Source organism: Paramisgurnus dabryanus, chromosome 3 (genome assembly GCF_030506205.2).
Source record: "Paramisgurnus dabryanus chromosome 3, PD_genome_1.1, whole genome shotgun sequence".
Taxonomy (NCBI): Eukaryota; Metazoa; Chordata; class Actinopteri; order Cypriniformes; family Cobitidae; genus Paramisgurnus; species Paramisgurnus dabryanus.
This window is the reverse complement of record NC_133339.1, coordinates 15,614,828-15,638,560: the sequence shown is the minus strand read 5'-3', so window position 1 is coordinate 15,638,560 and position 23,733 is coordinate 15,614,828. Positions and strand designations below refer to the sequence as shown.

The window sequence follows — 23,733 nt, the reverse complement described above, 5'->3', positions numbered from 1 at the left end:
CAGCAAACTGTGGCGACGGGACGTGACGTCTCCGTTCCCTTCCTTCAGGGAACGAGGGTTACATACGTAACCGAGACGTTCCCTTTCAGTCGGTCACTACGACGTCACGTCGTGACCGACGAATTGGGAATCCCTACCAAAACGCCACTGCAGCTGAACCCTTCCAGTGTCTGTAAAAGCCCTCCGCCCTCCACGTAAGGGGCGGAACCTAAGGCGAAATGCAGAAGGCCGGTCACTACCTGTTCCTTAACCCACGATAGTGAAGCAGCGAACTGGGGAAGCGTCTAAACTGAGCGGAGCTAGAACACTGCGGAAGCCATCCCCTAAGAAGGTTGAATGGATGACATAAAATATGAAACAACCGATAGGTTGCTCATAAAAAGTCTCTGAACAAAACATAGTATGCAGAGAGATGCAGAGCAGGCTCTGCTAAGGAAAACGTGGAGGATTAGTACCCCACGGAGTATACACACAAATGAACCCCACGTAGGGGACAAATGTGGACGCCTAGCCTACACAGGTTTACAGAGAATACATCAGTGATAGGTTGACAGCGGATGCTCCGCAACACCAGCTATCAGGGCGGTGGAGGAGAGGCAAAAACAGTTTTTTAGACGTTTTTGCCCCGATGGCCTTCCATATTGGTGCAGATGTGCAGCACCAAAAAAGAGGCTCCAAGCCGACACACGAGCCGACCCTCGGCATTCTTAACTAGTTAGTAGAAAGAACCCGAGTGGAAACCGGTTCGACACGAACACTATAGAATCTTGTGAACGTATTAGGTGTCGCCCAGCCTGCAGCTCTACAAATATCTGTTAGCGAGGAACCGCGAGCCAGTGCCCAAGATGATGCCACACTGCGTGTAGAGTGAGCACGTAAATTAAATGGACAAGGCACATTCTGCTTTTGATATGCAAGGGCTATAGTATCCACAATCCAATGGGACATCCTCTGCTTGGTGACAGCTTTTCCTTTCTGCTGACCACCGTAACAAACAAAGAGCTGATCTGAGGTCCTAAAACTTTGCGTCCTGTCTATATACACACGTAGTGCACGAACAGGGCATAACAAAGCCATGGCTGGGTCTGCCTCCTCCAAAGGCAGCGCTTGGAGGTTCACCACTTGATCTCTGAAAGGAGTGGTGGGAACTTTGGGCACAAAGCCGGGCCGGGGTCTCAGTGTTACGCTGGATGCAGCCGGCCCGAACTGAAGGCACGATTCATCGACCGAAAATGCGTGAATATCCCCTATCCTCTTAACAGAAGCCAAAGCAAGGAGAGTTAATGTTTTCATAGTAAGAAATTTAACACTCACACTATGCAGAGGCTCAAATGGGGCTTCCTGGAGTGATTTCAGCACCAAGGACAGGTCCCAAGGAGGAATAGAGGGAGGACGCGAAGGATTCAGTCTTCGAGCGCCTCTGAGAAATCTAATGACCAGGTCGTGCTGACCCACTGTTCTACCGTTTACGGGTGAATGGTGAGCTGATATCGCAGCGATATCGACCTTAATAGTGGATGGTGACAGCCTATTCTCCAAACGACGCTGGAGATATAAAAGCACAACACTAATCGGGCATTCTCGGGGGTTTTCACTTTGGGAAGAACACCAGTCGACAAACAGGTTCCATTTAAGCGCGTAAGCCTGTCTCGTAGACGGCGCTCGCGCAGCAGCAATAGTGTTAGATACCTCTTGCGGTAAATCACTCAAATCCTCCGTGCCCCGTCCAGAGACCACACATGGAGGTTCCATAGGTCGGGGCGCGGGTGCCATAATGTGCCCTCTTGTTGAGAAAGAAGGTCCTTCCTCAGGGGAATCTTCCAAGGAGGGGCTGTCGCGAGGAGAGAGAGTTCTGGAAACCAACTCCTGGTTGTCCAATACGGTGCCACCAACAGCACGCTCTCCTCGTCCTCCCGGATTTTGCATAGGGTTTGCGCAATGAGGCTCACCGGAGGGAACGCGTATTTGCGCATGTTTCGCGGCCAGCTGTGTGCCAATGCATCCACGCCGAGCGAGTCGTCGGCTAGTGAATAGAACAGGCGACAATGGGCCGTCTCTGGAGAAGCAAACAGATCTATCTGCGCTTTGCCGAAACGTCTCCAAATCTGCTGAACCGCAATGGGGTGGAGCCGCCATTCGCCGGGACGCGCAGCCCGAGAGAGCGCATCCGCCTCTACATTGAGCGTGCCCGGAATGTAAATGGCACGAAGAGACCTCAAATTCTTCTGACTCCAAGTGAGGAGGTGACGGGCGAGATGCGACAGGTGACGCGAGCGTAAACCGCCTTGACGATTGATGTACGCCACGGTCGCAGTGTTGTCTGTTCGAACTAATACATCTTTGCCCCGTAACTCGTTGCTGAAACGGACGAGCGCAAGATATACAGCCCACATTTCTCGGCAATTTATGTGCCAATGCAGCTGGGGTGCCGTCCAGACCCCCGAAGCCGCAAGCCCATCGTACGTGGCCCCCCACCCCGTGTCCGAAGCATCTGTGCATACTATTGCATGCCTGGAGACCTGTCTCAGAGGCACACCGGCTCGGAGAAACGCACGGTCTGACCACGGAGTGAAAGTGCGACGACACGCAGGTGTAATGATAACACGGTGAATGCCGCGCAGCCACGCTCTCCTCGGGACTCGATCGTGAAGCCAATGCTGAAGCGGTCGCATATGAAGCAGTCCGAGCGGAGTTACAGCTGCAGCTGCTGCCATATGCCCCAGGAGCTTCTGAAATTGTTTCAGCGGGACCGCGCTCTTGCTCTTGAATGTATTCAGGCAAGTCAGAATCGACTGTACACGCGCTTCTGTTAGACGAGCTGTCAAATCGATCGAGTCCAGTTCCATCCCGAGAAAAGAGATTCTCTGCACGGGGCAAAGCTTGCTCTTTTCCCAGTTGACCCGAAGACCCAAACGAGCGAGGTGTTTTAGAGTTAAATCTCTGTGATCGCACAGCGTCTGACGTGTTTGAGCTATTATGAGCCAATCGTCTAAATACGCGAGAATGCGCACACCTTTCTCTCTCAGGGGTTTTAAAGCCCCCTCCACTACTTTGGTGAATACACGGGGAGACAGAGAGAGCCCGAACGGGAGGACTTTGTACTGGTATGCTCGCCCCTCGAACGCAAAGCGGAGAAACGGCCTGTGCCGGGGGAGAATCGATACGTGGAAGTACGCGTCCTTCAGGTCGATGGATGCGAACCAATCGTTTGGACGAATGCATGGAAATATGCGTTTGGGCGTCAGCATCTTGAACGGCATTCTGTGAAGTGCACGGTTCAGCGAACGCAGGTCCAGGATCGGTCGCAAGCCGCCGCTTTTCTTGGGTACAATAAAGTAAGGGCTGTAAAACCCCGACCTCATCTCGGCTGGAGGGACCGGCTCGATCGCGTCCTTCGCCAGTAGGACAGCGATCTCCGCACGGAGGACGTGCGCATCGGCAGCTCTCACCGCAGTGAAACGAACGCCGGAGAATTTGGGGGGATGCCGGGCAAATTGGATCGCGTAGCCGAGACGAATCGTGCGTAAAAGCCAACGCGACGGGCTGGGAAGCTGTTCCCACGCCCCCAGACACCGTGCGAGAGGGACTAAAGGCACGATCGGTGTACCCGCGGCGGGCGCAACGGAGGTGATCGCCGGTGTGTGCGTATTGGCCGCACCGACAGCAGTGTTGTGCATGATAACACTCACCTGAGTCCGCTGCTGGGTGGGTGAGTAAGGGAGGCTCTGCTGGAGACACCTCACGCCACTCGATGCACCCTCTGGCGAAGGGGGAGGAAGACGATGGGTTATGAGCCCGTGATTGTCTTCTCTCCCCTGAGAAGACAGAGAGCGCGGAGGGGTTATGAGCCCGTGCGTTGCTCTCGTACTCCTCTGATGAGTCGGAGAATGAGGGGGGGTTATGAGCCCGCTCGTGTCTCCGGCGCTCATCTGAAGACCTAGAGATGGAAGTGGAATTCGCTCTTTTTGTGGAATTGTGGGTGCCGACTGAAAAGTCGGCGGAACAGAAAATTGAAACAAAGGATTCCCCAACCGGCCCTCCTCCGGTGGGGGGAGTGGTGCTTTCACCATCTCCCGAAGAGCGATCCCCTCCATCTCTAGGTCGCCCGTCTCAGGGCCGCTTCGATTTTCTTTTTCCACCCTTTGAAGCGGGCTGAGCGGCCGGGGCGGGCTGCTGACGACCGGTTCCTCGCTTCTTAGAAGAGCCCCGGGGAGGAACGGAGGCGGCCGCCGCAGGACGCCCTCGGCGAGGAGCAGGCTGAGGCGCCGACGTGGATGGGGCAGGCGCAGGACGCTTCCGACGTGGCATGATCTGAGCGATGGCCTCAGTCTGCTTCTTGGCCGCGGAGAATTGCTGCGCAAACTCCTCGACCGTCTCGCCGAACAGGCCGGTCTGGGAAACCGGAGCATTCAGGAGCCGGGTTTTATCGGCGTCCTTCATGTCCGCCAGACACAGCCAGAGATGGCGTTCCTGGACTACCAGGGTAGACATCGCACGCCCGACGGCGCGTGCGGTGACCTTGGTCGCACGAAGCGCCAGATCCGTAGCCGCACGCAGTTCAGAGAACTCCGCCGAGTCGTGACCTCCCGCGTGCAGGTCCCTCAGAGCCTTAGCCTGGTGGACCTGCAGCAATGCCATGGCATGCAGGGCAGAGGCTGCCTCCCCACAAGCCTTGTAAGCAGCACCGGACAGCGCCGAAGACTGCTTACAGGCCCGTGAGGGGAGAGTAGGCTGGTCCCGCCAGGAGGAAGCGACACCGGCCGGACACAACTGCATCGCGACCGGCCGCTCCACTGACGGGATACCAGTGTACCCCTTGGCATCTCCACCCTCGAGAGAGGTGAGGGGTGAAGGCTGAAACGGTCGGTTCCGGGCGGAAAACGGGGTTTTCCACGACCGCGTCAGCTCTTCATGCACCTCGGGGAAGAAAGGCACCGGGGGCGAGGACTGAGAAGCCCTGGCACCCCCGAAGAACCAATCATCGAGGCGGGAGGGTTCAGGTGGGGGAGGTTTAGTCCACTCCAAGCCAACCGCCTCCGCCGCCCGAGCGAGCATGGCTGCCATCTCGGGGTCGAACACAGAAGCCGCAACCTGGCCCGAAGGCGGGAGCGGATCCGGATCGACGTCCGAGGCTGACAACCCCCCTTCCGATGTTACGGTGGACATCACGTCGGGTGGAGGCTCGACAGAGCGCGAGGACACCGTAGAACACGGGCCGCTCGTCTCCATCGGGACCTCCGCTGGCAACGGATCAGGGCGCTGGGAGCTGCTGGACGAACCAGCAGACCGACCCAGCACCGTTATACGGAGGTCATCCTTCGCAAGTCTGGTAGCTGCGCTCTTAGCAGCACCAGACTTGGAAGGCGGGCGCCGTTCCCGGAGAAACGACACCCGTCTCCGCAAATCCGCCATAGTCATGCCCTCACAAATGGAGCATGAACTATCACGCAACGCTGCCTCTGCATGCTGGAGCCCCAGACACGAAAGACAACGCTGGTGGCCATCCCGGGGGGCGATGAACACACCGCATCCAGAAACCGAACACGGACGGAAATCCATCTTTAAAAAGACGACCCCGACCGTGACACGAATGAGTGGCTGTCTTTAAAAAGACACAAAGCTCAAACGTGCTGCTCTTTTAGGGAAATCACTCTTTTGTGCAAGCTGGTGAAACACACAGGGAGAGGCAACGCACTCACTCGAACTCAAGTCCTGATTAAAGAGACAGAGAGAGAGAGAAAGGGTGGAGAAAAAACACTGCGAGCCTCCGCTGAGGTGTCTTCGCCCAACCAACTTTGGCAAGCTGAGATCTTTTTTCCCACAGAACAGGATCTACGAAGATCAGTTTTTTCAGAATAGCTTCTCGTGAGCAGATGTCTGCCGGCTTCGAAGCAATAAAGCTAATTTGGTATTGTGCACCTGCGCCTTATATACGCACCTGGCGGGGCGGCGCCGGCATTATGCAAATACCTGCATGCCAAGTTCATTGGCGTTTCTTATAGTTCTCGAAGTAGATAGGTCACCCGCGAAGCGGTTCCCAATTCGTCGGTCACGACGTGACGTCGTAGTGACCGACTGAAAGGGAACTCTAACGTATACAGGAAAATCTGAGCTTATGAGGGTTAAGAGATTGTTGTTTTATTCATGTTCTCATATTAGTATGTTTAGCTCTAAAGTACCAGGGTTGTTCCAGCTAATGACGACTTCTATTCTTTACTTTGTGTTGGTTTTGGGCTCGATTACTCAAATTGCCCAAGTCCCGCCCAACAGAAGTCAGCCATTTTGGATTGTTTAAAAAGTGCATGCGGTGAACTTTTAAAAACTCCTCTTAGATGATTCATGCGATTGACCCCTAACGTGGTGAACATGAGGCAGAGACATTGGAGATGATAAATTGCGAAAGGATTTTTGTATATCTCGAATGCTGTTGCCATGGCGAGGAAATAAATTTATGGCAAAATCAGAGAAACAGGAACAGGACATAGCTTATAAAAACAAGTTGAAATTGTTTAACTTAATTTAATTTAAGTTAAAATAACATAAAGATATATGTTGATTTGACAAAAATGTTGCTTTTTTACCGTGTAGGGCATTAATGTTGATGTTTACAGGTTTACACAAGAAAATTTAACAGAAAACACAGTTATAGTCATATATGTCAGTTGATGTAGCCTAGGCCTAAATCTGTTGAATCTGATATAAATTTTATTGCAGTTCAATGTCAGTGAGAAATTTATGTATCTATTGTGTAGGTGTGGCACAAACGAATGGCTTTTGGTTTTGGCTCGATCATTCAAAGAATATTTGAGTTAGATTATTCATATTTTTGCCCGTGCGTTTTCAGTGCACAAAACTCCATTTTGCTCCAACAAATTTACTCCAACAAATTTATGGCAAAATCAGAGACACAGGAAGTGTTTTATGTCTCTGGCAAAAAAATTCTTATTGTAAAGACTTGTGGGATGTTTGTTCGACCAAAGATGTGTCTATGTGTGTTCACATCAATGTGCCTATATGTGGTAAACTTTTAAATACTCCTCCTAGGAGATTCATTGGATTGAGACCAGACTTGGCCAAGATTATACTTAGACATTGGAGTTGCTAAATTGCGAACAGATTTTGATATCTCAAACGCTGTTGCCATGCATCGTGGCAAAGTTTACTATAATTTCAGGCATATTTAGGGCTCTTGGCATGCTTAGATTGACTTAAAATTTGGCACACACATCAGAGTTGTCGGCTGTTACGTGTGGACAAAAAGGTCAAACAAATGTGTGTCTCTTAAAAAGTGGCTCACTAGCACCCCCGTTTGTCTAAAATGTGTTTTTTTTAATGGGTCAGTAACAGTGTTTGGAATAACGCCGTTTAAAAGAACGGCGTTACGTAACGACGTTCATTTTTCAGTAACGGGCTAATCTAATTAATTACTTTTCCCGCCGTTACAACGCCGTTAACGTTACCGGACGTTAAATGCGGTGCGTTACTATGCACTGACTTAACCTGTGTGATCCAAATGCAACCCTGGCTCACACAGCTAGTGAGGAGGTAGGTTAATAATGAGATAAGCGATTATGATTGGCTAAGGCAGAGTAATGTGTTTCATGGTAGCCAATCAGAGCCAATGTTGTTTTACACATTCCAGCGCACGCGCCTGCGGCGACCCACACACACAGGGCGAATTCCAATCGAAAGTGATGATCACTATGCCCTATTCCCTTCGAAGATCAAATCTCTTGATGTATAAACTCTAGATAAAGTTGCGCAATGTTGTCTGATAGTGTGGCTAATTAAAATACACTTGGTGATAAAATACAGCGTCTTTTTCTGTTTATTTGGATTTTACATCCCCTTCGCGAAGTGCCCTTCACGGGCGCACAAACGGCATTTGGAATTTACCCACACACACGCAACAGCTAAACAAAGATTCGCGGCAGCAGAAGAGATGGCGAGTCAGGAGGAGCAATCCGATGAAAAGTTGGCATTTTCAAGGTGGAGATATAAGCACTACTTCAAATTCATTGTGGTCAAAGCAAGAACGTGCATGTAATGTGTACATTATGTCCGGGAGCGAAGACTTTGTCGACATCCGTTGTAAGCAACTTTAAAGAATCATATTGTTAAACTGTTTACTTTTTTAATGAAGAAAACGAAATACAGCAGCCTATGTCTTCCAGACTATTTATCTCAGTTTGATTTATTTAATTTGCTACAGTTATTGCAAACACACTTTATATTATTTAACGGTTTACTTTTGAAGAAAATACCTGAAGTACAGAATGTCTACCAGACCAGTTGTCTGACATTGGGAGTTTGATTTATTTAATTAAGAATACGACTACAGAGCAAACACACTTTTTGTTGTTTAAAAGTTAACTTTTTGTGAACAAAACACTTGGAAGTACAGGTTGTTTACTTGACCAGTTGTCTCAGGTTGAGAGAGTTTTATTTCATTTAGTTTGCTGAAGTTAAATGCACTTCATATGGTGTAACTGTTTACTTTTCTTACAAAGATAATACTTGAAGTGTAGGATAAAACTCTTGCTGTCTGTTGACGTGCAATAAATATGGAAAGTTATGTATGAACACCTGTCTGTTCTACTCATTTCAACTGACATGTGAAAACTGCTAAAAAAATACAAATTCTTTGACATATAGCAACTTTTTTTTAACCGTAACGCAAATAGTTACTTTCCCTGGTAACAAGTTACTTTTATTATAGAGTAATTCAGTTACTAACTCAGTTACTTTTTGGAACAAGTAGTGAGTAACTATAACTAATTAATTTTTTTAAGTAACGTTCCCAACACTGGTCAGTAACAACATAAAATATTCCACCGATATTTACCCACTTGATGCACTTGCCAACCGTACATCGTTTTCTCTGAGGCATCGTATAGGGATAAAAAAAACGTACGAGGGGCTGCCATCGCTGCTTGCAGCTATATTTATAGTTTGTCCTGGATTAATCTAAACCCTGTCTGGGAAACCACCCAACAAAGTTTGTTTCTAGAATCTACCGATAGAAGTGCAAATGTTAAAACTTACCCCATATGTGGGGTTCATTGTAACACACATTTGTGTTTAAACACAAATAATTCAATCAAAATGGCCCTTATTTATCATTCTTGCGTAGAAATGGGCGTATATGTTGGCGTAAGATTATGCTTACACTCGTCTCACCGCCTGATTTATGAAGCTGTGCGTACCTCTGAAATTCAGGTGTACGCAATATCTGCCCTTCATAAATGCGGCGGCTGAAAACGATCGTCATTAGAATAACAAGCCCATATAAATTCAAGTCTCCGCCTCCCCCACGCCCTCATTTTACGACATTGACACATGGAAGACGGCAAAGACGAGAAACCAGGGAAGTGGAAAGAAACAAAATTGTTTTATTTGGGAGTTTAAAGAGCGGGATTAAAAACACATTAATAATTGCATGACGTTTTGTAAAATTTGTATTATTATTTTTATTATTAATGACGCTTAATTGATATTTACATTTAGTCATTTAGCAGAGGGTTTTGTCCAAAGCGACTTACAAGTGAGGTAAACAATAGAAGCAATTATGGCAACATAAGAACAGCAATACATAAGTGCACTGGAAATAGTCTCATCAAGTCCAACACAATATACATAGCCAAGGGTATGTTAGTAGTTTTTTTTTTTTTTAGATAAAGAGGAAGGTAGATAGAGAAAGAGATAAAGAGAAGGGTAACTAAATAAAGATAGTAAATCTGTAATTAGGAAGTTAGGTAATGGTGGAAGAGATGGGTTTTTAGCCGAGTCTTAAAGACAGCTACAGTGTCAGCTGATCGTGTCACGACCGGCAGATCATTCCACAGTTGTGGGACAGTTCCTGAGAAGGTACGCGTTAGTGTTTTCTTCCCTTTTTGAGATGGGAAAAGAGATTCTTGAGATTCTTCTAAATTGATATTTAGAAGAATAATTATTTATTATTATTATTATTATTATTTAATGTTGCCTACATCTAAATTATATGTCTGCTTAATGGTTCGGTTAAGTTTTTTTAAAATAATATTTTAAAATGATGTAGTAACTTTTGTAGTGTGTTTTTCTGTATTTACATACAGTTGTTTGTTAGCTAAGATCCAGTTTGATACGGAGCTCCGGATATAATTCAAATTAACAATTTGTTTCCACGACATCCACATGTTTTACTAGGCTAATTCATAATTTGAAGTAATAATAATTGTAATAGTAATTACGAAATATTATAATAATTAATTCCAAGGAACAAACTGTTGAATATTGGGAACGAATTTTATATTTATGGCCATACGTTAGACTAAATAAGAAAAAGAAGTGTCCATATGTAGCATAAAAGATAATTCGTGGCCATGATTTTGTCCGCATGTCATCATGATCGGATTTATGGCTCCATTCAACACAAGCATTTTACCTTACCTATTCATGTGTAGCTATTTATTTATCATCGAATGGTATGTAACTAGCTTACCATTTGATGCATTATTACCATGTTTTTGTAGCACATCCTTGTGCGTTCTTACAATGTGCCGCTTCAGATTCCAGGATGAATATTTGCTAACTTTTACAGTCTCTCCGCAATTCCTTTCAATGTTTTCTTCCTGTCCAATCTTAACTTTGATTTTTACTTTACATTTATGTATAAGGCTTGAATTCCATTACTTATTGCTAGACGTTTTTACAGTTTCTCGAACTAGCAAATTATCAAAGGGCGTTCTGGGTTCAACGAGCGGTGCTGAGCGAGCTGACTTTTTAGAGAGGCGCTTTGATGGTAATATTACCGCACCGCTCAACGCTCCGCTCCGCTCACATGCTTTGCCCTGAAACGTCAGGTAAAGCGCCCAGGCTCTCAACTGAAGGAATACATATGCCTACAAATCAAATGCTTCGGTAAAGTCTCACAAATTAAACATTGAAGTACATGTTGCATAAAAATAAACACTGAAGTTTATAATTACTATGTTTTTGTTTTTCTACAGTGGGTCATAATATATCATATATTTTCGTTTGTCAGTGCGTTTTGGGGTGTTAGGAAGTGTTTGCGCATTTCTGCACTAACTCAAAATGTGCGTACACCACCTCCTGAGCAGGCGTAGGATTTGAGCGTGCCGTACGCCAACGTCCATATTGATAAATCTCAAAGTCACCGTGGTTTTGGGTGTACGCCAGGTGTACGCTGGAATTTTGGTGTACGTACTTTTGATAAATGAGGGCCATTGTGTCTATATACTAAAGGTGGATATTGTTTGTACATCTGCCTATAATAGATAGATATCCACACATTCATCCATCCATTCTTCATCTATGCATGCATCTGTATATGGATAGATATATAGGCTGCACAATTAAGACAAAAAATATTATGTTGGATTTGATAACTTACAAACCCAACTCCAAAAGTAATGAGGAAATTTACTTTCATGCCTCCGAAATACCTTTTGTCCAGAATCTACACACAAAAACAAATCAGAACTTTTCACTAATTAACAGTAGATCATCTGACAGCAAGAAAAAAATACACATATTGATGTATGTGAAATAGCTGTGTTACAATTAAACCCAGTGTAAGTTTGTGCTCTGCTTGTGCCTTGTCATTCAGTTAAAGGAACACGCCCACATTTAGCTTATTCACCGTATCCCCCAGAGTTAGATAAGTACATACATACCTTTCTCATCTCCATGCGTGCAGTAACTCTGTCTGACGAAGCCCACGCTAGCTTAGATTAGCGCAAAGACTGGAAGTGAATGGCTTCAGCTGGGGAATACAGTGAATAAGCAAAATTCTCAAAATGTGGGCATGTTCCTTTAAATGGTCATTTATGTATTACATATTTATGTAGATGTGTTAAATGGTCTATCTTTTTTTTGTTAAATGTGTGAAACAGAAAAAAATGAGACAAACCCGACTGGAAGACAGAGTCCTTATGGGGATCGACCAAACAGTGAGTAACCCTCTGTCTCTCATTTACTTTCCAATTTCAAAAAGTGCATTTTATTGACATGACAGATACAGTATTTGTATTTTTATCCAGTGAGACTTACAAATGAGAAACATCAGAAGCAATAAATAAGAGTTAGGATGCAAAAGCTGATAAATGCCACCTCCATCAAAAATGAGATAATGATAATGTAACTGAATGCTCTCAAAAGATAATACGTAAGGAATAATTGACGATGGGCCATTGAATTATAAGAAAATAATGCACACCCAAGGTGCGATGCGGGTGTGCATTATTTTCAAATAATTCAATGGACCGGAGTCAATTATTCCTCTTATACCACGGTTACCACAAACATTGCTCTGGTGCCGATTTTTAAGAAATTTGACAGTTAGGTGTGGTTATCAGAATTAATGCATACCCAAGGAACATTTCTCAGCCAATAAGAATACAGCATTCAACAGACCAGTGGTATAAATTTGCGTCAAATCCGCTTAATCTCGCCCTCAGGTCATTCATAAATACAGAGTTCAATCTCTAAACTTTGCAGTGTGTACGAGGCCAAACTGTGACTCTATACTGAATCACACAGTAGTTTCTCTTTTAAGACTGCTATAAAATGATGTTTATTGTGGGTATGTATAACAAGCACTTATATAATGATTCAGTTTTAACTCAATTAATTAATTCATCTCAACAGAACTTTATCTATGTAATTAAGTTTTGTTTAAATTAATATACAGTGCATACCAAGATAAATCATGTCAGAACCTGTCTCACCTTTATTATGATTTTGCTATCTATATATTAAAGAAAATAACAATAGGAATAATTTACTGGAAAAAAATTAAACATTTACAACAACCTGATTACATAAGTGTGTACACCCTTTTATAAGCAGTGTTCAGAATCAACCAATCACATTTAGACTTAAGTTAAATATGAATTAGTACATAACTGTCATCAATTAAAATAACTAATTAACCCTTAATAAACTGTGACTGGTCATAGAGGATTTTTCTGACATCAGTGTAATCTTCTGTTTCTGTGTGAAGCAAGGCCACGCCCACAGCTACGTGTACGTAGACGTGAGAGTGCACGCGCACTTTATGGAAGTAAAATAAAGTTAAGAAAGTTAAGAAAATATGGCACAACAATGACATTACTAAGACTAGGACATCCACCTAAATTTGACAAGAAACAAGGATAAAACTAGTAAGGGAGGCTGCGGCCTACAGCAACTTTGAAACAATTAATATCTGTCAAGTACTGGTTTCTCCTTTCATGTGAAAATAATCTCCTGAATTCTTCATGATTGGGATAAAAAAAAACGTTATATCCCCCAAAACCATGTGGATTAATGTATTTTAGTCTGATGAGCCCAAAGTTTAAATTTGATAAAAAACGCCAGCACATCCCCAAAAGAACCTCATGTCCACACTATAGTATGTAAGTGCAACACATCCTCATCCCATGGCGTCAATATTTGACGCCACTTGACCATGCGTCAATATGTTACGCGGAGGGTATACCCTTCGTGTCATTTTTTGACGAACTGGGGACTTCAATACTATTAGGTACGCGAAATTAAACAGTTGTCGCCTGACATTGGGGTTAGGGATAGGTTTGGGTAGGGATGTCATTATGTAAATCTAACCGAAAATGGTACGAAAATAGGAAAGAGAATGCAACGGACTCAATAGTATTGAAGTCCCCAGTTCGTCAAAAAATGACGCGAAGGGTATACCCTCCGCGTAACATATTGACGCATGGTCAAGTGGCGTCAAATATTGACGCCATGGGGTGAGGATGGGCTGCAGCATCATAGTTTGTGGCTTTTTTTCTTCAGCTGGATCTGGGGTTTTAATCAGGGTGAGTGAAATAATGAATAGCTCTGAAAATACCTGTCCAGCCCAAAACTTTTTAAGGCTTCTGCCAAAACACTTTAGATGAAGAGAAATTTCATCTTACAGTATGACAACAAAATGAAGCACACCTCTAATGTACAAAGGGATTACTTAACCAAAACAAGATCAAGGTTTTAGAATGGCCCAGCCAGAGTCCAGATCTAAATCCCATTGAACATCTATTGGGTGATCTGAAGAGGGCTGTGAACAGGAAACACCTTAACCAATTTGACAGAGTTAGAATGCTTTTGCAAGAAAAATGGCAAAGTATTGCAGAGTCAAGATGTGTGAAACGGATTGTGACTTACTTAATAAGATTGCATGCTGTTTTAAAATATAAAGGCGCTTCAAATAAGTATTAGTTTAGATGTGTGCACAATTATGCAACCTGGTTACTTGCCATTTTTTCACCCCAAAATGATTTGTATTGTTATTCACTTTAATATATAGATTGGAATTTCACAATAAATATACTGTAGGTGGACGAGATCCATACAGGCAAACGAAAATGATTATTAAAGGACAAGTTGGGTATTTTACACTTAAAGCCCAACACACTTGTTTTCAGATTGTGTATGATGAAATAGAACGGTTTTTACTGAAATTTCGACATATGCCTTGAGAATTTTCAGGGGTTTGTTGTATCACCTCCCACCTCTATAATGGGTTTATAGGTGCACAGGAACAATCCTTCCTAAAATGCATTAAACTTTCGTTTACAAAGACGTGAAACTCACCGAGTGGTCAGGGGTGTTCACTGATATGCTCACGCAACAATCGCTGCAAAAGATGCTTTCCAACAGGTGTTTTAGCATTCGTTGTTAACTTGTGGACCTATTTTTCCAAACGCCTCACACTAGGGTTGCCACCTGTCCCGGTTTTACCGGGATTGTCCTTCTTTTTACTAACCTGTCCCGGGAAAATTATCAACTCTCCCGGGACACTAAATGTCCCGGTTTTCGAAAGCTATGTGAATATATTATTTAGCGCACGCACGGCAGAGACGGAGACCTTGCGTCTGTGTATGTGTGCCTCAATAAGCGCATGTAAGACAGAGAGCATCCTGATTGGCCTGTTTCGGTAAATCAACCAATCAATTGTCAGTGTGGGCGGGATTTATCTCTTCTCCCGAACCGAATTATCTAGAAACAAAAAGCAAAAATATAAGACACGTTTTACGCCAGACTACACGAAAGTGTACCCCTGTCTTAAAAGAGTTAAAAGTAATAACAATCTTGCATGCTGTACAGTTTGTAACAGTGACTTCAGCATTGCCCAGGGGGGTTAAAATGATTGTAAAATACATGTTGAGAGGCTAGTTGCTATTTAGACCTGTTTAAATGGAATATAAATAAAACAGTTTACATTAACAGTATAAGGAGCTTATATAAATTGTAAAAGTGATTTACATATTTTAGTATAATTAACAAATAATTGGGTAACACTTTACAATAAGGTTCATTAGTTAACATTAGTTTACTACATTAGTTAACATGAACTAGTACTGAACTGCACTTATAAAGCAATTTTTTAAATCTTTGTTAATGTTAATAATACATTATTTAAATCTTTTTAACATAGTTAATGCACTGTAAATTAACAAGAATAAACCATGAATAGCTGTATTTTTGTTAAGTAATGTTAACAAAGATTAACAAATAAAGTAACACATGTAAACAAGAATAAACCATGAATATCTGTATTTTTGTTAAGTAATGTTAACAAAGATTAACAAATAAAGTAACACATGTATGGCTTATGGTTAGTTCATGTTAGTTAATACATTAACTAATGTTAACAAATAAGAATTGTAAAGTGTTGCCAAAAATTGCATAGGTCTTTAGAAATATTATGCCATGGGGGGGGGGTGTTAGGGGGCTTGTGAGCAAACCAATTGGTCGGGTCATCGATATGTCCCGGTTTTTTATCAGACAAGGGTGGCAACCCTACTCACACCCGTACATTCTTACGTTGAGAGATTGAATAATAGACACTCCAGCCCAGTTGGTGGCGCTAATCTGCCTTTGCCAATTACAAGAATGCAAACAAAGTTCCTGTCGCGACACAACACATCTAATACAAGTCAGTGAAGTTTGACAAAAACTAAGATAAAACCTGTTGGAAAGCATCTTTTGCAGCGATTTTTGTGTGAGCATATCAGTGGACCACTCGGTGAGTTTCACATCTTTGTAAATGAAAGTTTAATGCATTTTAGGAAGGATTGTTCCAGTGCACCTATTAAGCCATTATAGAGGTGGGAGGTGAAACAACAAACACCCGAAAATTCTTGAGCCAGCATCATATGTCCAAATTTCAGTCAAAACCATTCTATTTCATCATAAACAATCTGAAAACAGGGCTTTAAGTGTAAAATACAGAACTTGTCCTTTAAACTTACTTTTACTAACTTAATAGACTTTAGATACAAATACATACAAAAGCACAGAATTAAACACTACAGTAGCTAAACACTATGAAAATATTCATATATTAAAACAACAATTGCATACTCCTAGTAGCTCAAAACAATACTGTATCTTATATTGTGGATGTCATCATTTTATCTGTTTTAACAAATCAAAGACACAAATATGTAAATGAATACAGGTGTATGAACACAAAGTCATACATATTGTTTTGCAGTTGTGTAATAAGCTGGAAAATAAATTATACAGTATATGAAATATGATGGCCCATAGCAGTGAACAAGCTTAATAACTGAATATTATGCTACCACTGATAATACAATTAGGCATAACAAATAAAATATGTGTCACTATGTTAAAATAAATGGGACATCCCAGTTGGCTATTTGTGCATAATATGATTGAATGATATAAAAAATGTTTTAGAACATAAAAGTTGCTTCGCATCATTTTAGGAATGGGTTTAAGTAGCAGTTGCACGTATGACTAACACATACTGTATTGTACATTTATTGAAAAGGTAACATACTGTACATAATCCAGAGGTTTCATTATTGATTGTGTTTCAGTGAGTGATCTGAGGATTGTTCTGCTGGGGAAGAATTTATTTGAAAACATCAAAGTGAGAAACTTTATCCAGGGGAAATATGTGAAGGAGACGAAACTTCCTTCAGATTATTTAAAGAATCAGAGTGTGAGAATTAGTGGAATGGTGGAGAACAGAAACATCTCTGATCAGCTGTTCTCCTCTGCTCCAGCCGAAACTCACACAACATCAGATCACAGAAAGAGTAAAAGACTGTGTGAGTATGTCTGCACCAGGACCTCATGTGTTCATGCTCATAGTGCAGCATCATAACTTCAGTGAGATGGACAAACACAGAGTTATGAATGTGTTGAACTGCTTCAGTGATCAAGCAATAAAACGCACCATAGTGCTGACTACTGATGAAGATATACACACTTCTGGGAGAAACAATGAATTTACTCAGTTAATAAGTGAATGTGGAGGAGGACATCTTTACTTTAATGAAGGTCAAGAAGGATGGTGCTCTGAGATGATCAAAAGAGTAGATGAGATACTTGAGAAAGAACCTGAAGAATATCTCAAATGTGACATCTATGAAGATGCAGAAGCTGAAGGATCAGCGGAGGAATATTCGAGTCATAAAAAGAATAAAGATGGAGGAGGTATTGAATATCCTGTTTCTATAAATATGACTATAAATTAAAATCAATTTAATTAATATTAAAATGTTTTGTTTTATTTAAAAAAACATCTTAGGCTCTCTAAGAGTAAGTTTAGGGTCACCCGACTAAATGTTAACTATGATCTTAAAAAAAATAATAATCTGAAGGTGTATGGTTAAATGCTTGAAATTACTTTTGTAGAAAAAAATATAGCCGTCCTTCACGCGTGATGCCCAACAAATTAAAATGATAACATTTGTATACAACCATTTTTAATAGTTTTCCTGTATGTTTTTCAGCATCAGTAGGTGGAAAATCAAATCTGAACTTGGTGTTGTGTGGAGCTGATCCAGGACTGAAGGTCAATGTCTCCAGACTTCTATGAGGAAAACCACCATCAAACAAGAAAGAGTTCAGCCCACAGTGTGTGAAGAAAGAAGAGAAGATAGATGGACATCAGATCTCGGTTGTTGAACTTCCGTCATTGACTCGACTCTCACAAGATGAAGTGATGCATCAATCTCTCCACTGTGTGTCTCTCTGTGATCCTGGAGTTCATGTGTTTCTCATCATTATTCCTCTTGGTCCACTGACTGATGAAGATAAAGCAGAAGTACAGAAGATCAAGAAGATGTTTTACTCCAGCAAGAACTTCATAGTGATCTTCACATCTGATCTCACTGTTGAAAAAAATCTGACAGATTCTCTAAAATCATATCCTGAATGTCAGAATCTGATCAGTGTCTGTGGAGGACGATACCGAGTGATTGGATTAAAAGAACATGAACAATCAAAACAAATACCAGAACTGCTGGATTATATAAAAAACATGAAGACTGAACCATATACACCTCAGATGTATGTCAAAGCTCAAGAGATGAGAGTGAGAGATGAAACTAAAGAGGAATATAAAGAAAAACTGAGCGAGTTACAGCTAAAGATCAACCAATGTGGTAAGATTTTAATACTTTAATGTAAATTAAAGGAAAACACGCCGACTTTTTGGGACTTTATCTTATTCACTGTATCCACCAGAGTTAGATAAGTTCATACATACCCTTTCTCATCTCTGTGTGTCCCGTAACTCTGTCTGACACAACCACCGCTAGCCTAGCTTAGCACAAAGATTGGAAGTAAATGGCTCCAGCTAGCATACTGCTCCCAATAAGTGACAAAATAACGCAAACATTTTCCTATATATGTTGTGATTTGTATAGTCACAGTATGTAAAAATAGCAAGGTCATATGAGACACAGCAATCTTTTAACCGTTTACATACTGTGAACTAAATGTAAAATTATATTCAACCTGCCAAAGTGGCTAGTTGGAGTGGCTGTCTTACAAACCACAGCTGAAATCTACCTGTATTTGGCAGAGTCTTTGTCATGGGCATTTTTAAATGAATTTTCAGTGTGACTTTTTTAAACACATATTCAGTTTTTAAAAAATATCAAGCTTGGGGTCCACTTCCTTCAAGCCCAAAGAATGTGCATACATCCTTCACAAAGTAATCCAAACAGCTCCAGGGGGTTGATAAAGGCTTTCTGAGGGTAATCCATGTGATTGATTTTGTTAGAGAAATATCCATATATTAAATGTTATAAACTATATTATTACATGGCACTCTAAAATGCTTGATTCTGATTGGCCAGTCGCGACATTCCAAGGTTTGTTATTCTGACTTATACCACGGTGCTGTTAAATACTTTATTCTGATTGGTTAAGAAATGTTTTACAGGTGTTAATAATTTTCTGTAAACCACACACCTAACCTGTCAAAGGTCTTAAAATAACCACCAAAGCAATATAAAAGGAATAATTGACTCCGGTCCTTTAAATTATTTGAAAATAATGCAAATCCATGTTCAAGCCATGCTGCATTACCACCTTGGACGTCCATTAATTTCTAATATTTGCCCGTTATCAATTATTCCTTACATAACAACCACCTGAAACTAATAACACATGGCTGCAAATCATTTTGAAAGGATTAGTTTAATATTACTCAAAAATCAAATTATCTTAAATTATCTTTATCATAAAAGTAAACCGGTTTTCCACGCGGAAGGTCTGCATTTGTTAAAAATGAGCTAATAAAATATTCCAAATCAATATTTAATGCTCCTTTTCTTACTTATGAGGTAAATAGCCGTGTTATAAGTAGGGATGCACAGAAAGGAAAATTCTTGGCCGAAGTAAAATGAAAAACTCATCCAAAGGCCAAATACGATTTTTTTTTATAATATAATTATTTTGCCCATTTTCTCACCATTGTATAAGTTACATTTCCAGAATGTCCTTTATACTATATTTATTTCACATTATTTAACAATGACTTTATTTTAACTTTCCAGCAGTCATTATAGGGCCTGGTCATTTTTCTGATCAGATAGCTACTTGTTAATGATGTTTCATTTACATTCAACCACATAAATGAGTCTTGCCTAAACGGATATTACTCCCATCTTCTATGTCCTCAACAAAGCAGTCTTACAAAAAGCTTATTGTTAATAAACATTTTATTTCTGGTTTAATATAAGTATTTTTGTCTTTGAAGGACTTTACTGGTTTAAGGAAGTTTTTATTACATGCACATGTGTAGCACCTTTTGAGCATCTTTATTTTTATGAGTATTTTATGTGCAATTTGGAGAATGTGAAGTAATTTGTTTCATAAAAAATATGCTACTGTCATGTTGTGAAGGCATGCCAGTGTTCTTGAGAAGTTCAAGCTATTTTTTCTGTATATTCTTACATGAATTTAAATCCTAAATCTTAACTTGATTTTCAGGTATTAAAGATGAACAGGAAGATCTGAAGCATTTAAGGATTGTTTTAATCGGGAAGACAGGAAGTGGAAAAAGCGCAACAGGAAACACAATACTGGGAAAAAATGAGTTTCTCAGCCGATCAAGCACAGATTCAGTGACGTCTGTTTGTGAGAAGAGAGTTGATGAAGTTGATGGTCGATCAGTCGCTGTTGTTGATACTCCAGGTCTGTTTGACACAAAATCACAAAAAGAACAAGTGTTGGAGGAAATCATGAATTGTGTTTCACTGTCATCACCTGGACCTCACGCCTTCATCATTGTGTTAAGTTTGGGTAGATTCACCAAAGAAGAAACAGAGACTATAGATCTGATGAAGAAGATCTTCGGTCCAAATGCAGCACAGTTCAGTGTTGTTCTGTTCACAAGAGGAGATGATCTTGAGGGTGAATCTATAGAGGATTATGTGAAAAGCAGTACATCTGAGGAACTGAATAAACTGATCAGAGACTGTGGAGACAGATATCTGGCCTTTAATAACAGAGACAAACAAGACAGAACTCAAGTGACTAAACTGATAAAGATGATAGAAGAGATGAAAACAACAAATCAGGGTCGATATTTCACTAACAGCATGTTTGAAGAAGCAGAGATGAGCATTCAAAAGAGAATAGAGGAAATACTGAAAGAGAAAGAGAGAGAAATTCAAGATGAATTAAAAGCCAAATATGAGATTGAAATGGAAAACATGAAGAAGAGATTGGAGGAAGAGAAAAGAAAAGCAGATGAGGAAAGAGTGAAAATTGAAAATAAATTCAAGGAAAAAGAAGAAACTCTGAGAAAAGAATTTGAGGAGAAAGAAAAAACAGAAGAGCAGAAACGAAAGAAAGAGAAACAGAAACAAATAGAGGAGGAAAAACAACAAAGAGCTGAATATGATCAGAAGATAGAAGAGATGAAGAGAGAGAATGAACAACAGAGATCACAGTATGAAAAAAGAGAGAAAGAGAGAGAAGAGGACGATAGAAAGAGAGAAGAGAAATACAGACAAGATCAAGAGAAGATGAAAGCTAAAGAATATCTCATCATACAGTTACAGAAGAAACAAGAGGAGGAGAATAAAAAGAGAGATTTAGATGAACAGAAGAGAAGGGAACAAGAAGAGAGAGAGAAACAAGAATGGGCGAGAAAAATAAGAGAAGCTGAAAATGACAAAGAAGAGATTCAAGAGAAAATTAAACGACAAAAGAGAGAATGGGAGGAGGAGAATAAACGACAGATGAGAAAACGAGAGGAAGATGAGAAAGAGAGGAGAGAGAAACATGAAGAAGAACTGAGAGAAAAACAAGAAGAACTGGAGAAAATCAGAAAGAAATTTGAAAGAGAGAGAGATGAAGAAAGACGACAGAGAGAAGAAGAGAGGCAGAAACAAAGAGAAGAGAGAGAACAGAAAGACAGAGAATATGAAAAGAAGAAAAATGAAATGAGGAAACATTATGAGAAACTGGAGCGAGAGAGAAAAGAGGAGTGGGAAATAAAAAGACAAGAGAATGATGAGAGAAGAGAAGAAGAGAAAAAGAGATGGGAGAAAAGAATTGAGGAAATAAAAAGAGAAAAAGAAGAAGAGACCAGAAGAATAGAAAGAGAGAGAAAAGACAGAGAAGAGGAAGAGCGAGAAGAAATGAAGCAGGAACATGAACAGAGAATAAAAGAGATGAAGAAGAAATATGAAGATGAAGCCAGAAAGAAAGCAGAAGAATTTAATGAATTCAGAGAGAAGAAAGAGCAACATGTTAAAGAACTTAAACAACTGCTGGAGGAAGAACAGAAACAACGTGAATTACTGGAGAAACGTTATCAGCAAAACTGTTAAAAAAAGAAGAACCAAATAAACGGTGTGTCATTCTGTGAAAGGGACAAAACACAATCATTCCAGTCAGTGGCCTAGCAAGTCATTCCCGGGCCCATATGCAAAAAAAATTACGGGCCCCCTTAAGCCAAAGCCCCCCCCCCATCCTTGCCTGTTGGCACTTTTAACTGTTGCGCGCAGGTCTGTTAACAACATAATACTTTTTATAAGGTAGTCAAATATTTTTACTTTACTTTTTTACTTTAAAGGGTAGATTTAAATAAAAAAACGAAATGTTTTGGGTAGTTTTTGACTCTTGACTAACTTCTCCGCCTTCTCTTTTCTCTTTAAGGCCCAACTTTTATGTTTATATTTGTCCATCCTTAATGTATGTTCATGTAAATAGCCGCTATTGTAACCTCTCACACTGTGTTTTCTTTTTATTTTGGCACGGCGATGCATGTAAAAAAAATGGTGACATAGTAGTCTACGGCAGCTGCGAAGTGCAAAAAAAAATTATTAACGCAAACAAGAAATGTTGTAGAAATTTGACATTACAGAGAAATAAGAAATCACTACACATGATATGCATACAAAAATATGTTTATTGCGGCCAGAAATAAACATTTAATTGAAAGCTGGGGCGGGCCCAGTGCCGTGCCCCCTATTGGCCCGGGCCCATTTGCACGTGCATACCCTGCATGCCCAGACGCTACCCCACTGATTCCAGTAATACTAGTAAACATGATATTTAATATTGCAGTACTGCAGTTATCACATTATACACTATATTCTTGAACATATAGTCTGACTGAAGTCTGCTTGTACATGAAACCTAAACCCCTTGATTGTGATCGAGGGAGTCAGTGTACTTATTAAAATAGCTATGTTTCATTTTTTTAATGCAAGCCTTTAAATAAGTTTAAAGTTTAATTTTTAAGTAAACTTACATTTAAGTACCAGATAATCGACAGCTAGCTGTGCATGTAATTATTGTAATGCCCATCTTTCTGAATATTTCTCAGTGTCTTTATTAGAATACAACAAAAAAAAAAAAAATACAAGTTATTTGTGTGCAGTATTTTAAAGACTTGAAAACTGTCAAGCATTTAATGTCATCTCTCTTTATGTATATTTGGGTTTTATTTTAATTCTCTTTCATATTTGTTGTTGAAAATCATATCTAAATCACTTTGAATTGCCTTTGTGTACAGTACTTTGAATGTGCTGTATAATTAAACTTGCCTTGTTTACAGTGGGGGAAATAAGTATTATTTTTTATAAATAACCTGTCAATATTTTTAATTAAACACATTTCTGGTGCAGCAATTGACATGACATTTTAAGCAGAAGTATTAGTATTAACTCAAGAAATCCACACAGCTAAGTAAATAATAATAACATAATCCATAAAAGCTTATCTGTGAGAAACTGAAATGCAAAAGCTGCCACCTCTGTCAAAAATGAGATAATGAAGTGAATGCTCTTTGCATGTATTATATGTTCTTCAAATACATTCATTTCAAATCTGCTTAATCTCTGCCTCAGCTCGTTCAGAAATATTCCACTGTTTCTAGTTGCAGTTTTAGTGATTTTGTAACTGTTTAATATGTCTTGTTCATAGACGTTTACATGCACTTAAAGG

The 23,733-nt window shown here is 40.8% G+C and overlaps 2 protein-coding genes across 2 annotated transcripts in view; both read left to right on the top strand.

Annotated features, from left to right (window-relative positions):
* The window catches only part of LOC135769072 (uncharacterized), a 32,879-nt gene extending 10,411 nt beyond the window's left edge, over positions 1-22,468 (top strand). Inside the window, exon 2 of the mRNA XM_073813836.1 lies at positions 20,263-22,468. Coding sequence (XP_073669937.1) covers positions 20,263-22,112 — 1,850 coding nt within the window. The 3' untranslated portion in view covers positions 22,113-22,468. The remainder of the gene's footprint in view (positions 1-20,262) is intronic.
* LOC141279833 (GTPase IMAP family member 4-like) lies at positions 17,091-18,445 on the top strand. The gene is made up of 3 exons (XM_073813715.1): positions 17,091-17,472; positions 17,772-17,833; positions 17,879-18,445. The coding sequence occupies exons 1-3, from the start codon at positions 17,091-17,093 to the stop codon at positions 18,443-18,445; spliced, it is 1,011 nt and encodes a 336-aa protein (XP_073669816.1).
* Positions 22,469-23,733: the final 1,265 nt, after the last annotated feature.